Below are 18,696 nucleotides of genomic sequence, written 5' to 3'. Positions count from 1 at the left end.
AAGATGTTCTACAATTAATCGATTGATTAATTAATAAAAATGAAATTCTTTTATAAATTAGTAAAGACATTAAGTAACTAATAATTCATTTTTTTCTCTTTATTTGTAAGCAACAGAAATATATATTTTTTATTTTATTAAACTATACACAAAATATCATAATTACATATTTAACATGATTTCTCCTTTATCTTTTTTTTCTTTCTTCTACTTATTTCAATGTATTAATAATTAATTATTATTATTTTATTTTTATCTATTCAAACATTATCGTTATTATTTTTGCTTCATTAATTCTATACAACATAACTGGAATGTGTTAACTATTATGTACAATTATCGTAGCCCTGCTCATTGTGCAAGAGTGTCAAAAAAAATGCAAATATAATTAATATTTATCATTTCGGTTTTACTTATTCTGTCAAGTAATTTTTTTCAAGTTCTTTTTACGTTAAAAATTGGATTGCGTGGTTAAAAAATACACGCAACGTGAGCATGCCTTTCTTAATTAATTTATTAATTTTAATATTTATCAAATTAAAATAAGTTTATTTTGTATTTTTATCATGTTAATCTGGATAAAAATTAACAGAAAAAAAAAAAAGAAAAGAAATAAATAAATATCGTAGTTATATTGAAAGATTGATCCAAGAGGGTGGCGTTCACTTAAAATAAATGACATTATTGGTTTCCGTATCAATTTTACGAGTTTTTCTTTTCTTTTTTTTGTTTAACTCTCTAAGTTATGCCCATTGAATCCCTTGCTTTAGCACAAATGGCTTTGAAACAAGAAAATAAATTAAGAAAGAGGATTAAAGTCCCGGTGTATATTTTGATATATTTCTTTTTTAAAAAATAAAAGTTTTATCAGCATTTGATTTCATAAGAGCAAGGCTTCAGTGGTTCACTTAAAAATAAATTTCTTCTTCTAGATTATTAGAAAAATAGCATTTACTATTTAGACAAAAGTTGCCTGCCCTTTGACCAATAAATTTAATTATTTAATTAATTATTTGTTATTTTTTCTTCAATTTCATCATCTAAACCAGCTTTTGTACTGTTTTCAAGGCATCTCGCTTACTTATTTTTCCTTGCATTAATTGTATTTTTTAATTCTTTATTTAGTTTTAATATTCATACCTTTTACTATCTGGGTGAATTTAATGTGTCGCATCGTATGAGAATATTAGATTTCAAATTTAATCAAATATAAATTAATTTATTTATTCATTGTATCATTTTTTGCAGTATCAACATTATTATCTTTCTCAATTTTATTTTACCCGTGGATACATCTCTAAAACTTCAACATCAAATATAGAAAATATATCGTTACTATATATTTATATATTTAAATACACATGATCTCTTTTATTTCTTTCATCTTATACTAATTTGACGTAATTTACACTGCAACTCTCTTTTATTACAAGAAAAGAAAAAATAAAAACAAAAATTATTTTTCGAACTACTCTTTCATTTTTCTTCATCATTTTAATACCATCTTGATGTCATCATTTAATTTAAGAGAGCCAGATATTTTTTGAGTAATTGTATGTTCTTTTGTTAATTTTAGTAATTTTTTAATATTTTTTTTATTTACTTAAAAATGTTATTTAGTAGCTCCATAGCTTTCACTGTCACTCTTTTTAGGTACTTGAGGTACATGATGCTTGATGTACATTTTATTATTAATTTTTTTTAATAATCACCGGAACTTAAAAAACATATTCACGGCACTAAATTGTTTCATTTTCTCTTGGCATGCAGCATCTCCATAAGTAATGTTTGCGTGGGCGCACCACCATTACAATGTTTTTGATAAAGGTGATCCTCACCCCTACTTGCTACAACGTGAATTTCTGGTAATACTGCTAGCAGTTTGTTGAATTTATCCTGTAAAATAAAATTTTATTTATTTTTGTATCCAATATGAATATTTTTATTTACTTAATTTTAAAATTAAAAAAACTCAAACAATGTATAATAGGACACAATAGAGGCAAAAAATAAAATTAACAATAAATATATTTACCGGTACAGATGGATAATACGTAATAGTATAATCCAGAAGAGCTTGCTGAACTTGTTCATGACCCTCCTGAACGTGCTTCTTGTTAACCAATCCTCGTACATCTGAATTTTGATATTTAAATTTTATAATTTCTCCAAACAAACGTTGATTATATAGAAACAAATGAATGATTCAAAATTAATAACTCTTCATTAAAGCATTCATTTTAATCATTTATTTCTTAATTAACGTTTAGTATATCTATTTAATAAATATATAACTAATTAAAATTACTAAAAGATTGATATATTTACCGTGATTAAGTAGCATCAAAAATTTGATACAAATGTAATCCGAGACGTCAAATTTGAGTTCTTGAAGTTTTTGGGAAAGATCGTTGAACAAGTCTGCTAGGGAAGGTACACCAAGTAGGCCGAGGCAGAGGAGATCAAACTTTTGGCCGTTGTGTAGCGTTGTCTCGTCAGGCAGGTTATTGTGTAACCTTTGATGGAGGTGATCGAGCACTAACATGTCCGACCAAGAGTGTTGGAGTAACTTCATTTGGTCATCGACCTAAAAAATTATTTATTTGGTAGTTAATAAATTTGCTAAAATACTATTTATATTAAATCATAATATTTGTCAAATTTTTTTCCTTGGAACAATTTTGGTTTTTCCTAAACTTCAAACTATTATTATCAATAATTTATTTTGAAAATTGATTTTATTTTACCCTAACATTTACACAGTTCCTGTGATATTTTTATTATAAAGAGGGTGATATTGATGACACGTGCCATTTGATACAGAGTATTTATATGTAGATAGTATGCTGATTATGATAAATTACCATTGACTATTAACTGATAGTATAATTGTTGGTAGAAAAGACGGTAAAATATTCGTTTAAATTGTTGTTGAAACTAAAAAGATCAATTGATGTGTTTTTTTTTTGTTCAAATTCATTGACATGAAATATAAATTGATATTTTAAAAATTTTACAAAAGATAATACTTGAAGAACAATACACTCATTTTGGAGTAAATTTTGTCATTAACAATTGATTAGTAAAAAATGAATAGAAAAAAAGAATTAATAGCAGTATATAAAAAAATAGTTTCAGCCAGTGTCTACCAATAACCTAGAAACGGCAGTTGCTGTGACCTAGATATGAGGCGATGCTTGAAATCATTCAGCGATTGTGCAACGCCAGTAGTTACCTCACGTCCAGAGAGTTCTTATGGCTCAGCAATTCAGTTGAATGATCAACTAGATATTTCAGTCTAACATAATAATAAAATACATATACTCACAAAAACATTATATTTTTAAAAACAAATATAACAGACAATTCTTTTGCTGTTCTAGTTAAAACAAGTTTTAATCTTTTTTTTGTTTTTCTTTTTTTCTTTTTTCTTCACTAAATCAACTCTATTTAATGTTCCATAATAATTAAAAGTAATAAGTCTTATGCTTTATTAATAATATTCACATTAAATAAAGGAATATTGAATTGAAATAAAGAAAAAAAAAACATAATGAAGAAAACAAACCTTGAGATCTTTGAAGAAAACGGAATTTCTCGCCCAATCCACCTGTGAGAAGAGATTCTGGTCAAGCACTTTGCACATAAGTTCAAACAAGTCCACTTCACACTGATTATACGTTTGATTCTGTAGTAGTCCAAAGAGTGACTCTTGCCACTCGCGATCGTCTACAGATTGCACAAAGTCTCTTATCATTGGACTAGTTTTTAAACTTGGAGGTGCAGCAGGCGTGGGGCCAGAATTAGGACCATGCGCCTGACTCGACTGTTCACCAAAGTTAAAGGCCTTGGGACTGGAGGTAGTGGAATTAGCGGCCCAAAGTTTGCCGTCAAGATTTGGATTGGGATTATAAAGATGATTGCCACCCGATATTGTTGGTTGTGACGATGGTGCTATTAATTGATGTTGACCAGCATTATTACTACCATTATTATTATTGTTATTATTATTATTATTATTGTTGTTGTTATTATTTCCACCAGTTTGCGTCGTTACTAGACCAGCTGCAACGGCTGCAGGTGATGGGCTTGAATCTGGTGATGATGTTAAACTTGAAACTTGAGGTATCTGAATCTCCTGTTTAATATGTAAAAATGGCGTCACTGCTGATGGATAACTCGATGGATCACCAAGACTACCCCTTATCGTTTGCATTGCCAGTTGACGTTGTCTCAGCAATTGTAACTTTCGCGCTCGATCCCTCTTGTACATTGGCCCAAATTTGTTTCTTCCACCTCGCATTCTATCTGCTCTCACCGCTGTATCATAATAATTATTATTATTAGTTGAATTATCATTTTTCATTCATCTTAATCTACTAATTTTATATTAAACTTAACAAAAAAAAAAAAAAGATCATTTGTGTTTTTATTTCAATTAATGAAAAATAACTGTTAATTCCATAGATTACAATGAAATAATAATAATGTAAAAACAAAAAGAGTTATTAAAGCAAAATACGTCATAGAAGACCTTGGGATATTTTCAAGGCTATTGAAAACAAAAAAAAAAAAATTACAAATGTAGATAAATAATATTTATTTCATCCAACTTTCTACTGTCTGGATGATAAAAATCATGAAAATATTTCAAAAGTCATGAAAAATTCAAGTAACTTTTTACTTTATAGAATAAAATCGATATTATATATATCAACATGTTATTTCAAGTGAAAATTAATATTATCTTTAGTTTTTTTATCTATCTCAATCAAATTAATTATATATCAAAATAAGTAAATTAAATAATCTAAAGATTAATCACTTGTTAAGTTACTAAAAGAATTGCTAGTAGTATTGTCATTTATTGGTCAGACAGTTCTTGCCTTTGGTAATGATCTACATGACTACTTGAAGATTCTGAATACCTAACGTATTCCAAAATAACCTTGAACATTCTTAAGCATTAAATTGAACACAAGATGAGTTATTCCCATAATAAAATGTATACTAATTCTTTAAATTTACAAAATCTAATAGTTAATGAGTGAATTTGTCTTCAACTGAATACTTTGTTTTAAATTTTAAAGTAATCATCAAGAATAAAACATTGTAAAAAAGAATTATTAAAAATAATTATTTAAATAAAATATGATAATAATTATTATTGTTATTATAAGAAATAGTATAAAAAAAAAATTATTTATTAAGATTGTTTATAGGGTATCGAACACACGCCGTAAAACCTTTTGCAATGTTGCCTATTTTCAAAGTATTTTCCTCAAGTCAGTATGATACTCGTTGAAAGTGAAAGGAGGTTGAATTGCTCGCCCGTCCACTTCTGACTACTTCCCCTGTCCCACCTTACCGCTACTACCGTACTCTCATGTACCTTCGCCACAACCACCACAATTGCCCTCTCCTCTTAATTTACTATTGAACTTAATTATGTATATCCTCCACTCGATTTCATCGACTGTCGATAACTATTCTTTATTTATATCACTTTTAATAAATAATATTTATATTATTATTTAACATAAATATATTACATAATGTTATTAAAGTTATTTTCTAACATTGAGAATATCCTACTCTCATTAATTAATCAATAACCATAATACAAACGAGACATTACACACGTGACTATTATCCATTCAAAAAACAATTGTTTGGAGTTAAATTTTTTTTATAATATTTATATAAATTTATAAAAGATTGTATGACATGGTATCATCATTTTAATTAAATTATTATTCAAGTTTATGACTTTATTTAATTAATCATATGAATTTTGTCTTAACAATTCAATTAGACTAAGTATAAAAAATAAATAAAAGCAGCTTAATAAAAACTAATGAACCATTTTTTGATAATTATATAAATTAACGAAAAAAAAAAAAAATTTTCTTATGAAATAAATGAAAAAGAAATTTTTTTTTTTAAATATAAAAACATACATGATGTATGATACTGTCAAAAATATAAAACACTTTCTAATTAAGTTAGATTTTAGTTGATGTTTCTTGATTACATTGTATGGTAAATTACAAAGAAAAGTAAAACTTGTAATATGTCAATAATTGAAGAGAGATAGATAATAAGAGATAATGAATAAATAAGTAATTCATTGTTACCAAAAATTCAGTTATAAAAATATAATTTTTGTCTTGCCCACGCAACCCCTGGTGATGCCACTCTGCTTTATTCTGTCCCAATTTTCGTTGAAAAGTTTCAGATGTCCGTATCTTTTAACAGATACGCCAAAATCAACCCAAAAAATAGCAAAATGGCCAATTGACATCCATGAACATTGGTGTCCAGGCGTAGAGAAAGAAGAAAAGCAGTGTGGCATCACCTTTTTTGATATGATAACACCTCCTTGCCAAAAATAGGGCACAACGCCTTCTGAACTAGGTCACGCGAATATTTGAATTAGAAAATTAATGAACGAGTGCTTGCTAACAGTAACACATTAGAAACTACAGGAATTGAATGCAAAAACAATGACAGGAATATAAGAAAACAAAGATGACCAAAAAAATGAACAGAACGTGGGTGTTACACAATATCTACGGCTTTAATCTAACCTTTCTCCCCCACTTAATCCCTGCGGGGAGAGTCATGTGGTAAGAGTCAGAGACTCACGTTTAGTTTACCTCTCTGCCCGTCGACTCACCCAATATAACACGATGCGAGAGGTAGTACCCCAGCAACTGTCTACAGGTATGGCACACCAAGTCTTACGACATTATACGATAATTATGAAATTCGTAAATTTCTAAAATAGATCCAAGCCATTACTGTCCTACGTTGAGTTTATTTTACAAAACCCAGCAGGTATTCTTGTCTATTCTTCTCAACTACTCTATTTTATCTCTACAAATGTGTTACTAACACATTAAGCATGGTATAGTTTTGTATCTTATAAACATTTGGAAATCTACTTTTATTATATACATAGTCTTATTACCTACATTTATTTTATTGTCTCTATTTATTCTTTTCCCATCTCAGGTAGGCTCTTCTACCTGGTAGAGTTTTGTCAACATTCGTTCCGTCACGGGTGACATGCACATAGATTATTTTACTTTTCGTCATTTCTGTAAACTCTCACTTTTATTGCGGGTCAACTGGTCCAAACCTTGGAATTTTCTAGTCTAACAATTATGAAGGTGATAAATGTTTATATTGGAATACACTACGGGTTTACTGTCATGCTCGGCATGTGGTACAAATTAGTCTCCAGTGATTTATAAACTGATCGGTAAAATACCATTTTTGAATGAACAGCCACGTGTCTAAACAATTAACAATTTTGATATTAATAATTTTTAATTGACTATTTGTTTTAAAAATTTTTCTATAAACAATATTTATGTCTACATCAAAGTTAACAACAATTAAAATAGTCTTAATCATCTTCATTTCTATCTCCATTGTCAAGGTCGAGATCAGGGGAAAAGTTTGATTAATCATCAAAGCCTCGTGAAGTTGTATTAACGATTAGTAAGCCAATGTCAGACTTTAACCTTGAAATTGTGGTCATCAAGGGCAATTAATAACATCATTATTTCGTTTAATAACTTTATGAAATTAATGAAAATAGATAAAAGATGATGAATCTAAGTTTATATTAAAATTGTTTACTTTACAAATAACATGTTAATAACCACATAATAAAAATCAAAATAACACCTAATTTAGGTTAGATTTACATACTTTTGTATTACTCACATTCAAGCCAGTGTACATTTTATTTCTTCAAATTGTATTTGTATTAAATAAAAAATTACATCATTGTTTTATATTGAAATAATTTGGTGTGTAAAGTAGAGTGAAAACAAAGTATCATAACCTATATACACACCATACTGCATCAATATATATATATATATATATAGGTTGACGTTATAATACTATGAGGCGTGCCATACGCGTCATCATTTCACTTTCGATACCCGTTCGAATTCATTTAACTCAACTGTACACATGTGATGCGACTGCTTCATGGAATTTAAAATACACATTTGAATGTAGTAATATCAAAAGTAAGACTGAAAGGGACAATACTTTTGCCGTCAAAATATCATCACAATCTTCAGTGAAATCGTTTCATAAATTCATGTATTGGCTAAATAATATTTGATCAAACATGACAAGTAATATTTGAGGATGGTTTTTTTTTCTCTCTCTCTCTCTCTCTCTCTCTCTCTATTGGTAATCATTACATGTTGATAGATACATTGTCGTGATAATTCTCTTTGTTGTGACTTTTAATAAATTGTTTCAGGTGAAAAAAAAAAAAAGATATTTTGTTTATGAACATCGTCAAATAATTACACGAAAACGATTTTGGAAAGTTAACTCAGTACTTGGTTGAAGTATTTCACAATCTGTCGATGATGCTAACAGCGCCACAAGAGTCTGTTGCGTTCGAGCAATGATTGCAACATAGTATATTCATTTTTTTTTTCTTTGTCTGTCTTATCCAAGAGATTGATTATGTATATAATAATTTAAACCTTGGGAGGGCCTAGACCTACTTTTTACTGTTGAATGTAAATATTTCTAAAATGTACCTCTTTCATTATTACATTACTATATTTCTTCATTATCAAAAAGTGAAAAAAAAAAAGAAGGTTCATTTTAAAATGATTATATAAATTTGGAATAATATTTTTATCAATAATTTTACGATCTTTTGCATTCATCAGACATTGATTTTTAACAAATGAACAGCATTGAATATTGTAATATTCTGTGAATACTGTTCCGATGATCAATAATCACATGTATTCATTGAATTTAAACTATTCTAAGCAATTGTCTAAACTAAATAATGTAAATACACTTTGATACCGAACTACTCGTACAAATTATTTTGAAATTAGCTTCAATATTTTCGTGGTCAGATAATGAATGTAATTATAATTTAATATAGAATGAAAGCAATAATACTTGAATTTTTATTTAAATATGCAAATTTATATTTTAGAAATATTATAGTCAATGTGATGTTAATGTGTGTTGTTATACTACAATGTGGACAGATAATTTATCATTTCATTTACGTTAAGTTATATTTAATAGATACCATATTATTAGATAAAAGTATACTTTGAAAAAATTAAAAAAAAAAAAATTAGAGCATGGTAAATAAATAAATGACAATATTTATTAGAAGATTAAAATGGAAAAATTATTAGTAATACAAGTTGATATCATTTATTAACTCATTAATGTATTAACGATTTTAAAAAAAGAGACCGTACTTTAAATAGTCTGTTCGTCATTAATTTAAAATGAAACTAAAACATATATTATCATTGTAAAAAAGTGATAATGTTGAATTATATAATAGTCTTTTGTCCATTGAAGAATTTAAATAAAACGACTAGTTTATAAATAAAATGTTAACATCAATGTTAGAATTCAAAGAGAAATGTTATTTTACTAGTTGTGTTTGTAAATAATTTCCAGTGGTGTGAAAATAAATATAAATATCATATAGTAGTATCCTAATTGTGATATTGGAGTTTGAATGAAAAGAAATAAAAAAAAAAAGAAGCAATAGATGTAACTCACCTTCAAGTTTCATTCCAACTTCCAGACACTTTTGAAACCTGCAGAAAGGACACCTCTTTCTCTGTGTTTTATCAATATGACAAGATCTCTCAGCAACGCACGTGTAAACTTTTTTATTTTGGACAGTACGTTTAAAGAAGCCTTTGCACGATTCGCAGGTTAGGAGGCCATAATGATATCCAGAGACTTTATCACCGCAAACTGGACACAATTCTTCAATAACGTCTTTAGTATCAGGATAGTCAGAAGGTCCTGGAACAGAACCTGTGACGATACCAACTTGTCCAAGACTTGGATGACATACATTGGTAGCAGTAACCGGTCCAGAGCTGCCTACATTTTGGTTGGTAGCATTAGTTGCGGCGCCAGCGCCATTATTGCTTCCATTTCCAGCCGTAGTCGCGTTATTTGTATTACCATTTGTGTTATTGCCAGAGTTACTGGGGCCATTAACGCCAACATTTGTTCCTGCACTACCGCCATAACTTCCACCAGTGTCTAGGCCACTAGTAGACGTGCCGCAACCACCTCCTGTTGGTGAGAACAAACACGTGTAGACCTTCTTATTACTGCAAGGCGAATTATTACGTTTAAAAAACCCCTTGCACGATTCACAGGTTAATAAACCATATTGATAACCGGACATTTTATCACCACACATTGGACAACGTTCTTCAAGTGCTATTGCATCAAAAAATGCAGATTCAAAACCAAGTACATTAGCACTCTGGCCTGATTGACTTGACTGTGAGGATTGACTGTGATTGGACGGGATTTGAGAATGTTGGGACTGCTGTTGGCACATTGTCGTTGGGGGACTTTGTGCGCAACTACTGTAAGATGAGGAATTATATTGAGATGATTGTTGTTGTGGCTGTTGTTGTTGTTGTTGCTGTTGTTGTTGTTGAGCACCCGCGGGCCCGTGAGGGCTACCTTGGGGACTTAGATGAAACGGTGACATATTTAGGGACATCAGACCCGAGTGTTGTTCCATGTCCAATAACATATCACCTTGTAATTAATAATTAAGTTCACGCGGCACATATAGATACACTATAGTAAGTTTGATACTATTGAAACTTGATGTATTGCAGTGATCATAAATATTAATTATATTTATATAAAACAAAAAGTAATGAGCAAATGTCAAAACTAAATAATCCTCCTTATTTTTTTTTTTTTTTGTTTCCTTTCTTGTAAATATATCTGACGAAACTTTAAACACTCTTCACTAGCACCTTTACTTATAATATTGGTTTCCACCGTTCACCGACAAAACCATTTCACCACGCGCGTCACAAGGATCGATCTTTGCGTCCGAACCATTGTATTAATTTCACAATTATTTCAATAGTAATTAATAATGAATTATTTAAAAAAATAAATAATTTAATTCAAAATAAAAAAAAATAGAAACCAATATTTATATAAATATATACACAATAAATTTTCTTCTATTTTCCTTCACTGTAATCCGTATCACAGTCACTTGATACACAAATAAACGCTGGTTCGATTAATAATGACAAACTTTAAGGCGCAACTGAGTTGTAATCAAATGGATTTGAACCGTTGAGTGTTTTGAAACTGACACTATAACTACAAATTACTAAAGAGTGGAATCAAATTCAAAGGGAAGGAGAATGAGTTGAAGTAAAAAGAAAGTGAATTAACGATAAGTTTGACGTGATATGACCTAGCAACTTGGCAATCTGCGTGCGACTAGTTGTCTTCTCGCCTCGTTGCTCTCCTGAAGGGCCCGCCCTCTTCCCCACTATTCTTTAATACCCTATACCACCGCAGCGTGGACAGTAGAGCGACGCACAGAGAGGTGCGCTTTGACTCACTAGTGGTAGTGGTAAGTAACCACACAGACATATCATATTTACCTATCTCACTCACACTTTTGCTCTCTTTCTCACTCTTTCTTTTTAAAGCTACCTCTTTTGCTCTTTTTCTCTTTATTCCGCTTTATCCCTTTGTGTATCCGATAATGTATACTTAACTATACGAAATTCAATGTTTCCCTTTCCTTTTTATTTTATTTCCCGCGTTCTCAATGTTTTAAATTTTCAAATCATTATACATTTACGATTAAACATTCATCATATAAATATTAATTTGACTTAACATTTTTAAATGACTAAATATCAATTGTGGAAAAATCATAGACACAAAGATAATAGAATTAACTGAATATATTTTTTAATTGTAATGATGAAAAAACATTATTAAGAAGAATAAGAATAAGAAGAAGAAGAATAAGAAGAAGAAGAAAAGAGAGAGAGAGAGAGAGAGAGAGAGAGGAATAAGGAATAAGTGAAAGTGATCCAACGGCGCATGCCAGAATGCGCGGCCAGGTGCCTGAGCGGAGGCGCGACAAGATAAGGGGAATGGAGGAGGAGGAGGAGGAGAGTAAGACGGGAAACAGAGAGGGGTAGAGAGGTTACACGGGATCGAGAGACATGAGGAGGAGGGATGACCTACTTACAGAACCAGGTCTATGTCGGCCGGAAAAATATTGTCCGAGCATGGACAATTTTGAGTTATACATATCTACATTTTGCGAAAAGGAAAGTCATTTTTGTTACTTTCTTCTTTATCTTATTTTCATACTAAAAATATACCCATACTGTTTAAATATCTCATTTATTTATATTAATCATTTAATAATTCTATTCTATTTTTAACGTTTCAGATCATTTATTTATCTAATTTAATAATAATTGTAATAAAAAAAAAATGAAACATCATATAATCATCTAGTTGACACTTATATCAAGTGAAAGTTAACTGTGTTAAAGAACAATCGGCACCCACAATATTTTTAACGGACAACTATCTTTTTTTTTATTTTGAATATATAATAAAAGATTACATAATATTACATCATATTCGACGAAAATTCAAGTCTTAAACAGTCAATGAATAATGAGACAGAAAGAGAGATAGAAACGGAAGTAAAGAAGTATAATGAATAATTATGGTTAAATAAATTTGACTATATCTACTGCTGAGAAATAGGTCATACCTTTTTTTTTATAGTGCTATTTGAGAAGAAATAAAGAGTGTATCAGAAATTTCGGATAAATTTAAGAATGGTTGAGTTGATAGTAGGGAGAAAAGATGATTGTGATATTGAATAATTTGGAATATTAAGAAAAAATGACTTTTGCTTTTAAAGAGCAAAGATATCATGAATTGCAAGAGATGCCTGACTTGGACAAGGCACGCTAACCAACCGGGCTGTGGCTGATGGGTCAACAATAACGCCGTTGGCACTCCCCGGTTCTTCATGACGCGTTCGTATTCTCCCTCCCCCCTCCCCCCTCCCCACTACTTATTCTTATATATCTTAATCTCTATCTTTTTCTTGCTTATATGCGCATGCCTCGAATCTGTTTCACTTGCACTCGAGCATCGTGTGACTGTGCCTTCAGTAGTAGGGAGACCCACTGACCTAGATCGATGAGAATATGACGCAGCTTTGCGACTTGCTTGATCTCCTCCTCATCCTCCGTGCAATTTTTTCATTCATTTACACTTTACGCCGATCCTTCGTCTGTTTTCTATTTACATTTTAAATCTATGATATATATATATATACATATTTTTTTTAACTCATTCACTCTTGATTTCGGAAAAATTTTCATACTCATTTAGTCAGCATTTTAAATAATCAATAGAAAATAAAATTGAAATGATTGTATTTTTTTGATGCTTTTGAAATATATATACACAGTTTAATTGACTGAATAAATAAATAACATTTGTATAAGTTTATTAAATAAATATGTTTATATTTAAAGAAGGGATAATATATCTCATCTATTTGTAAATCTAGACAAACATTGATAATTCCGTAACATATAAATACTTTAATGAAATTTATCATTCAAAAATCCAATGTTTCTTGATATTTATTCTCATCTAATTCAATATAAATAAATATTTTAAACAATTATGTTAATTAAAAATTTTTAATGTAAATTTAAAATGAAAGGGAAATCTGCACGATGAAGTTAGGCACACGAACTAAAGGATATGGTACAAATGAGAGTGAAAGCAGTGACCTAAAAACCCAAAATTACGCGAAAAGAGTATTATTTTTTTTTTATTATATCCAATTTCTCTTATAATATCTAATCGTCAATTATATAAATACATTAACTATTAAATACTTGTCCTAACTCAACTTTTATTCAATTAATAGATTCGATTTTTTTTTTTTTAATTTTTTTTCTTTCATTCGTTTCATTCAATCACTATTATCAACTGTCATATCTATTTATAATAATTGACTTTTTTTTTTTTTTTATTTCATTACAGTTGGTTTATCATGTAAGATAATTAAAAACTTTTCATTTTCAAGAGGATTATTGGTATACTATTGGATTTCCATGTTTGTTTTTCCTTCACGTCAGGGTCGTGGCATGATAAAATACCCCTTGATCGACATGATTAGCAAGGCAACAAGTCCTTTACCCGTATTTACGTAAAATTATACCGTCATTATCATCGTTCAAGTTATTTCTGGGCCAGAGAACTTTTTTCCTCATGTAGGTCGGATTATATCAACTCATCATGTCCTTCGATAATAAAGATATAATCCTTCATTATATATTACTGCGTAATGAATCAAATAATTTATTACAAATAATTGTTTATATATTATCAATTACCTATTTAAGAAAGTATTAGAATATCATTTGTAAAAATATTTTTAAATCAAAATTTTTTTTTAAATTATTATTATTATTATTATTATTTTTTCTTTATTTTTCATCTCTCATTTGTATTTCTATACGTTATGTGTGAGAAGTGTGCCAAGGCCCATTGCATACCCCACTACTCTTGCATTCCCCATTTTCGAAACTAAAAGTAAAATCTAACTCATTGTGTCATTATACAAACGAATATGACAAAAAATTATTTATACTAATGTCTGTGTAATCATTGAATATAATGTCATATATTTCTGTCAGTTATGATTTGAATATATATTTAATAGATCCTTATCTTTGTTAACAAGATGAAAAAAAAAAAATTATCAATCTTCTTGTATGTATTACATATTATTACTTTTGACATTTTCGAAATATCAGCAACGTTTTATTTAATTTTTAAAATAATAATAATAATAATGATGGTAATAAATTTGACATTAAGGGAAAATTAGTTTAGATATAATATACTGAAAAAAATTATTTTCAATTGAAATAAGATTTATTAATAGTTAATATTAAGTTTTAATTATAAAGATAATATGTCAAGTATAAATTAATCCTTTTTTTTTAGTGTGAGGATAAAAGTGTGAATAAAATTCAAAAATGTAATATTTTGATAGATATGTTAATGTAATAAATAAATATGTTTTATGAGATGAAAGAATGATGGAAAAATGAATACTATGACTCGTATGAATGTCCCATGTGGGTAAGTGTGTCAAGGACGTGCGAACTAGGTTAAGATGCAGTAGTAATTCTAGTAAATTTTGATATAATAGTTAGAAAAATTTAGTGTTGTTTATTTTATTTTATTTTGGGTTGAGATAAGATATTTTTAAAAGAATTGCTTGTGTTAATCAGCAGTAAAAATAATTAGTAATTGATAAATAATTTAGTTATAAAAATAAAATTGAGTTTTTTAAAATTTCATTATAAATTTTTTATTCGAAAAAAATAACTCTGCAAGTATCATAACAAAATAATATAATTTATAATGTACTAAAAAAGTGAGTTTTTTAAAAAAAATTTTATCTCAAAAGTCATTTATGAATAATAAAGAATTACTTTACGATTGCTACTTGATTTAGTATTTTTTTTTTCCAAGTTTTTAAGTCATAAATAAATATTTTGATGGTAAATATTTGACCATTTTGCTTCTTACTTAAATATATGCGACTAACACGAAACAGTTGTCACAAAATACAAACGAAGAGCAATATACAATGTAACATAATACACGTCTTGTAAAGATCCTATACCCGGTTAGTACAGAGATAGAGCTACGTATTATTGCATGCAATTTGCAACGGAAATTTTCTTCGGTGACCCAGTGGAATTTTTTTAAAAAAATATTTTTTTACTTTCTATTGCACGGTATTAAAAGAACAAAAACGTAATTTGACTTTTGTACGACAAAGGAACACTGTAGGTATAGTAACTTTTTTTTTCTCTAAAAAAATAAATTTCCATCAAGATTATAAAAAAAATGCATTTAAAAAAAATTTGACTTTTCTTCAGCCAATAAATAGTGTGCATCTTACTTTTTAATTTCAATTTTAATGTTATTATATTATAATAATTTATAAATATATTTATGATATAATTATTGAATTAATTAATATTGATAGGAAAAAAAAAAGAAGAAAAAAAATGAAATAATAAAACGATTACATAAGTGAAAGTTATAACAATGTTTGAATGTTTGAAATAATACATCATCCATCTTCTCTTTCTACAGTCACGATACAAAAAAGAGATGATGGAAGTCGACTTTTACTTTCTTCAGAGTTGTTAAGAGCTCTTATATACTTTCATTGGCAATGGTACTAGTTACGTTAGTTACATCGATGTTACAATGTAAAAGTAGATCAGTAATATAAAAGAACGATGAAAACAAGTTATAAAATACACCGACTTCATTAATTCTCATTTTTTTACTCTTTAACAAGTAGTCGTATGTAACTAATATAACATATAAATATATATATATATATATATATTATTAAATCAATAGAAAATTTACATAATAATTAATTGTTATAATCTTAAAAAAATTTTATCAATCAAATTAATTTTTAAAGAATTTATATGGTTACACTATGTACCATTGTTTATAATAATTATATTGTTAATAGACATTTTATCAACAATGATAACAAAAGTGATAAAATAAGTAGGCCAATTTGATACTAATTGACCTGATTTTTTTTATTTATAAAATGCAAGAAAATTCTATTTTACAATATACGTAATTACATTACATATATATCTATATACTCATTAAATAAAATAATTCATTCATTATGAGTTACAATTTATTTTTTTGTTAAAATTTTTTTTCTCCAATTAACATATTATTAATAAAAAATAATTACACTTTATAATTAATAATTAACTGAAATAATTTTTTTTAACTAAATTAATTCATAGATGATGAAATTTTATATCTCAATATGAACAATTAAAAAAAAATGAAAGTTATTAGCGGATACCGGAAGACAATAAAATCTTTGAGGTGAAAGTAGGGTTGTAAAAGGAGAAAAAAAAAAGGAGAGACAAAAGAGATATAGAACGAATAGAAGAAAAAAAAAGAACTAGATGATAACCGTTAAATCGAAGTTGATAATAATAGTCGAATGTTATATAGAAATGTTGGGTCGTGCCTCAGGCCGAGATCATACGCCTGCGCCGTCTCGTCAGACAGTTTTCATTGACCTAGTTACCCGGTACACTTGACCGTACTCTGTGTCTCACATCATCACGATCCCCCGCAGGTTCATTTTTGCCCTTTCAATTTCTCCCTACCGGAAATAAATCTTCATTTCATTCCAAAACAATGCCATTTATTTATTCATTTATTTTATTCATTTGATTGACTAGGTCACTTGTGATTCTCGATAATTGATTACTTATAGATTTCACAAAATCACTTAAAAAAAAATCTTTTAATATTAATCATCATAATTAGTTAAATTTTTATTGAAGAAAATAAAAAAAAATACACAAGTGTTTAATTAATTGATAAAAATGATAATAGATATTGAAATTAAAAGGTAAAAATTGATTAAAAAGAGTTCAGGGTGACATTTTACGAATCTGACCTACTTAAAGACTACCCTTGACCGCACACTCTGTTCTTTGCAGCGAATTGCACTTTCCCTTCCCGCAACAACTGCAATGTCACGTGTATGTTTAATTTTAAATAACCCTAATATATTGTATACGTTTATTGTTTATATATAACTTTTATCTCATTTATCATTTCCACTTTCTTTTATATTAACATCAATATAAAATGTTTAACCTAAATAACAATAAAATTTTTCCCTTTATATCATATAATTGACTGCATTACCTTAATAATATGTTATGCAGTAATAATCTGGAATCTATTTAAAATTATGACTCAATGTAATTTCAATGGTTAATGGAGTCGATTTTTTTTTGTCTTCAAAAATGAAAATAATGTCAAGTAATTTAGTGCTGCTAATATTTCGTAAGATTTCGTATGTTTTGTCTGTGAAATAAAAAATAATTGAAATAATAAAATTTAAAAATGAAAAATAATATTTAAAAAAATCTCTAATACCTGTTCACACAAATATACTTAAAATTTTCAAGTAAAATTATTATTTAAAAATATAAAACATGATTATAACAGTATATATAGTAGTAAAAAACAGCACATAAATAAAAACAAACAATTTAATGACTATTAATAAACATAAAGTAGATTCAATTTTAATAACAACATGTAAAACACATGGGGGAAAAAAATCAAAAAGATGAATAAAAACAGTCGACCTCGTCTGCCAGTTTTGCACAGGTAAAAAGAATGATTCTTACGAGTTTATGACTCATTCTCAAGATTCAATTTAAACTAAATAAAGGATGTATAAAAATACTACATAAACAATTCTGTTCAAGAATACAAATAAAATCAATAATTATTATTAAAACAATTATCATATTTTATTCTTACATATATTAGAAAATTCCTAATTATGATCCACATTTAGTTGGTAATGATAAATAAATAATAATACTTTGGAGTTGGTTATAATTAAAGTGAATACAATGATATGAACTTAGAGCTAAGTAACATAAGTAAATATACTGATCAATATATTGTGTATTGTGATGTTTTTTAAGATGTAATAGTAATAGTAGTATAACTCGATGTTACGCCGGCGCACAGCCTTGAGCCTATTCCACGCACGAAAGCCTACGCTGCATGGCTGGTTGCACGCTGCACTTCTGTACCAATACAAGTAATGTAGTAGCTTTAAAAAAAAACATCAGTGATACCATTTGAATCGAGCTACTTTTTTTTTTTTATACTATTTACAACATTAATATACTTCTAATTTATTTTGCACAT

General features: G+C 28.2%; 1 protein-coding gene across 3 annotated transcripts in view; it reads right to left on the bottom strand.

Moving 5' to 3' along the window:
• Window positions 1-214: 214 nt before the first annotated feature.
• The window catches only part of LOC118072092 (ftz transcription factor 1), a 30,782-nt gene continuing 12,300 nt past the window's right edge, over window positions 215-18,696 (bottom strand). For 2 of the 3 annotated variants that reach the window (XM_035091702.1, XM_035091703.1), the window contains 5 exons: window positions 9,589-10,119; window positions 3,569-4,320; window positions 2,329-2,587; window positions 2,036-2,136; window positions 215-1,896 (listed from right to left, as the gene is read on the bottom strand). In XM_035091702.1, coding sequence (XP_034947593.1) covers window positions 1,750-1,896; window positions 2,036-2,136; window positions 2,329-2,587; window positions 3,569-4,320; window positions 9,589-10,119 — 1,790 coding nt within the window. In that variant the 3' untranslated portion in view covers window positions 215-1,749. Of the gene's footprint in view, window positions 1,897-2,035; window positions 2,137-2,328; window positions 2,588-3,568; window positions 4,321-9,588; window positions 11,708-18,696 lie in introns of those variants that run through there. The other variant, XM_035091701.1, reaches the window with a different exon arrangement.

Source organism: Chelonus insularis, unplaced genomic scaffold (assembly GCF_013357705.1).
Source record: "Chelonus insularis isolate UGA/USDA-ARS -01 unplaced genomic scaffold, ASM1335770v1 contig_88_pilon, whole genome shotgun sequence".
NCBI classification, from domain to species: domain Eukaryota; kingdom Metazoa; phylum Arthropoda; class Insecta; order Hymenoptera; family Braconidae; genus Chelonus; species Chelonus insularis.
Note: the sequence above shows the minus strand (reverse complement) of the source record. Positions and strands in the feature narration are given on the sequence as shown.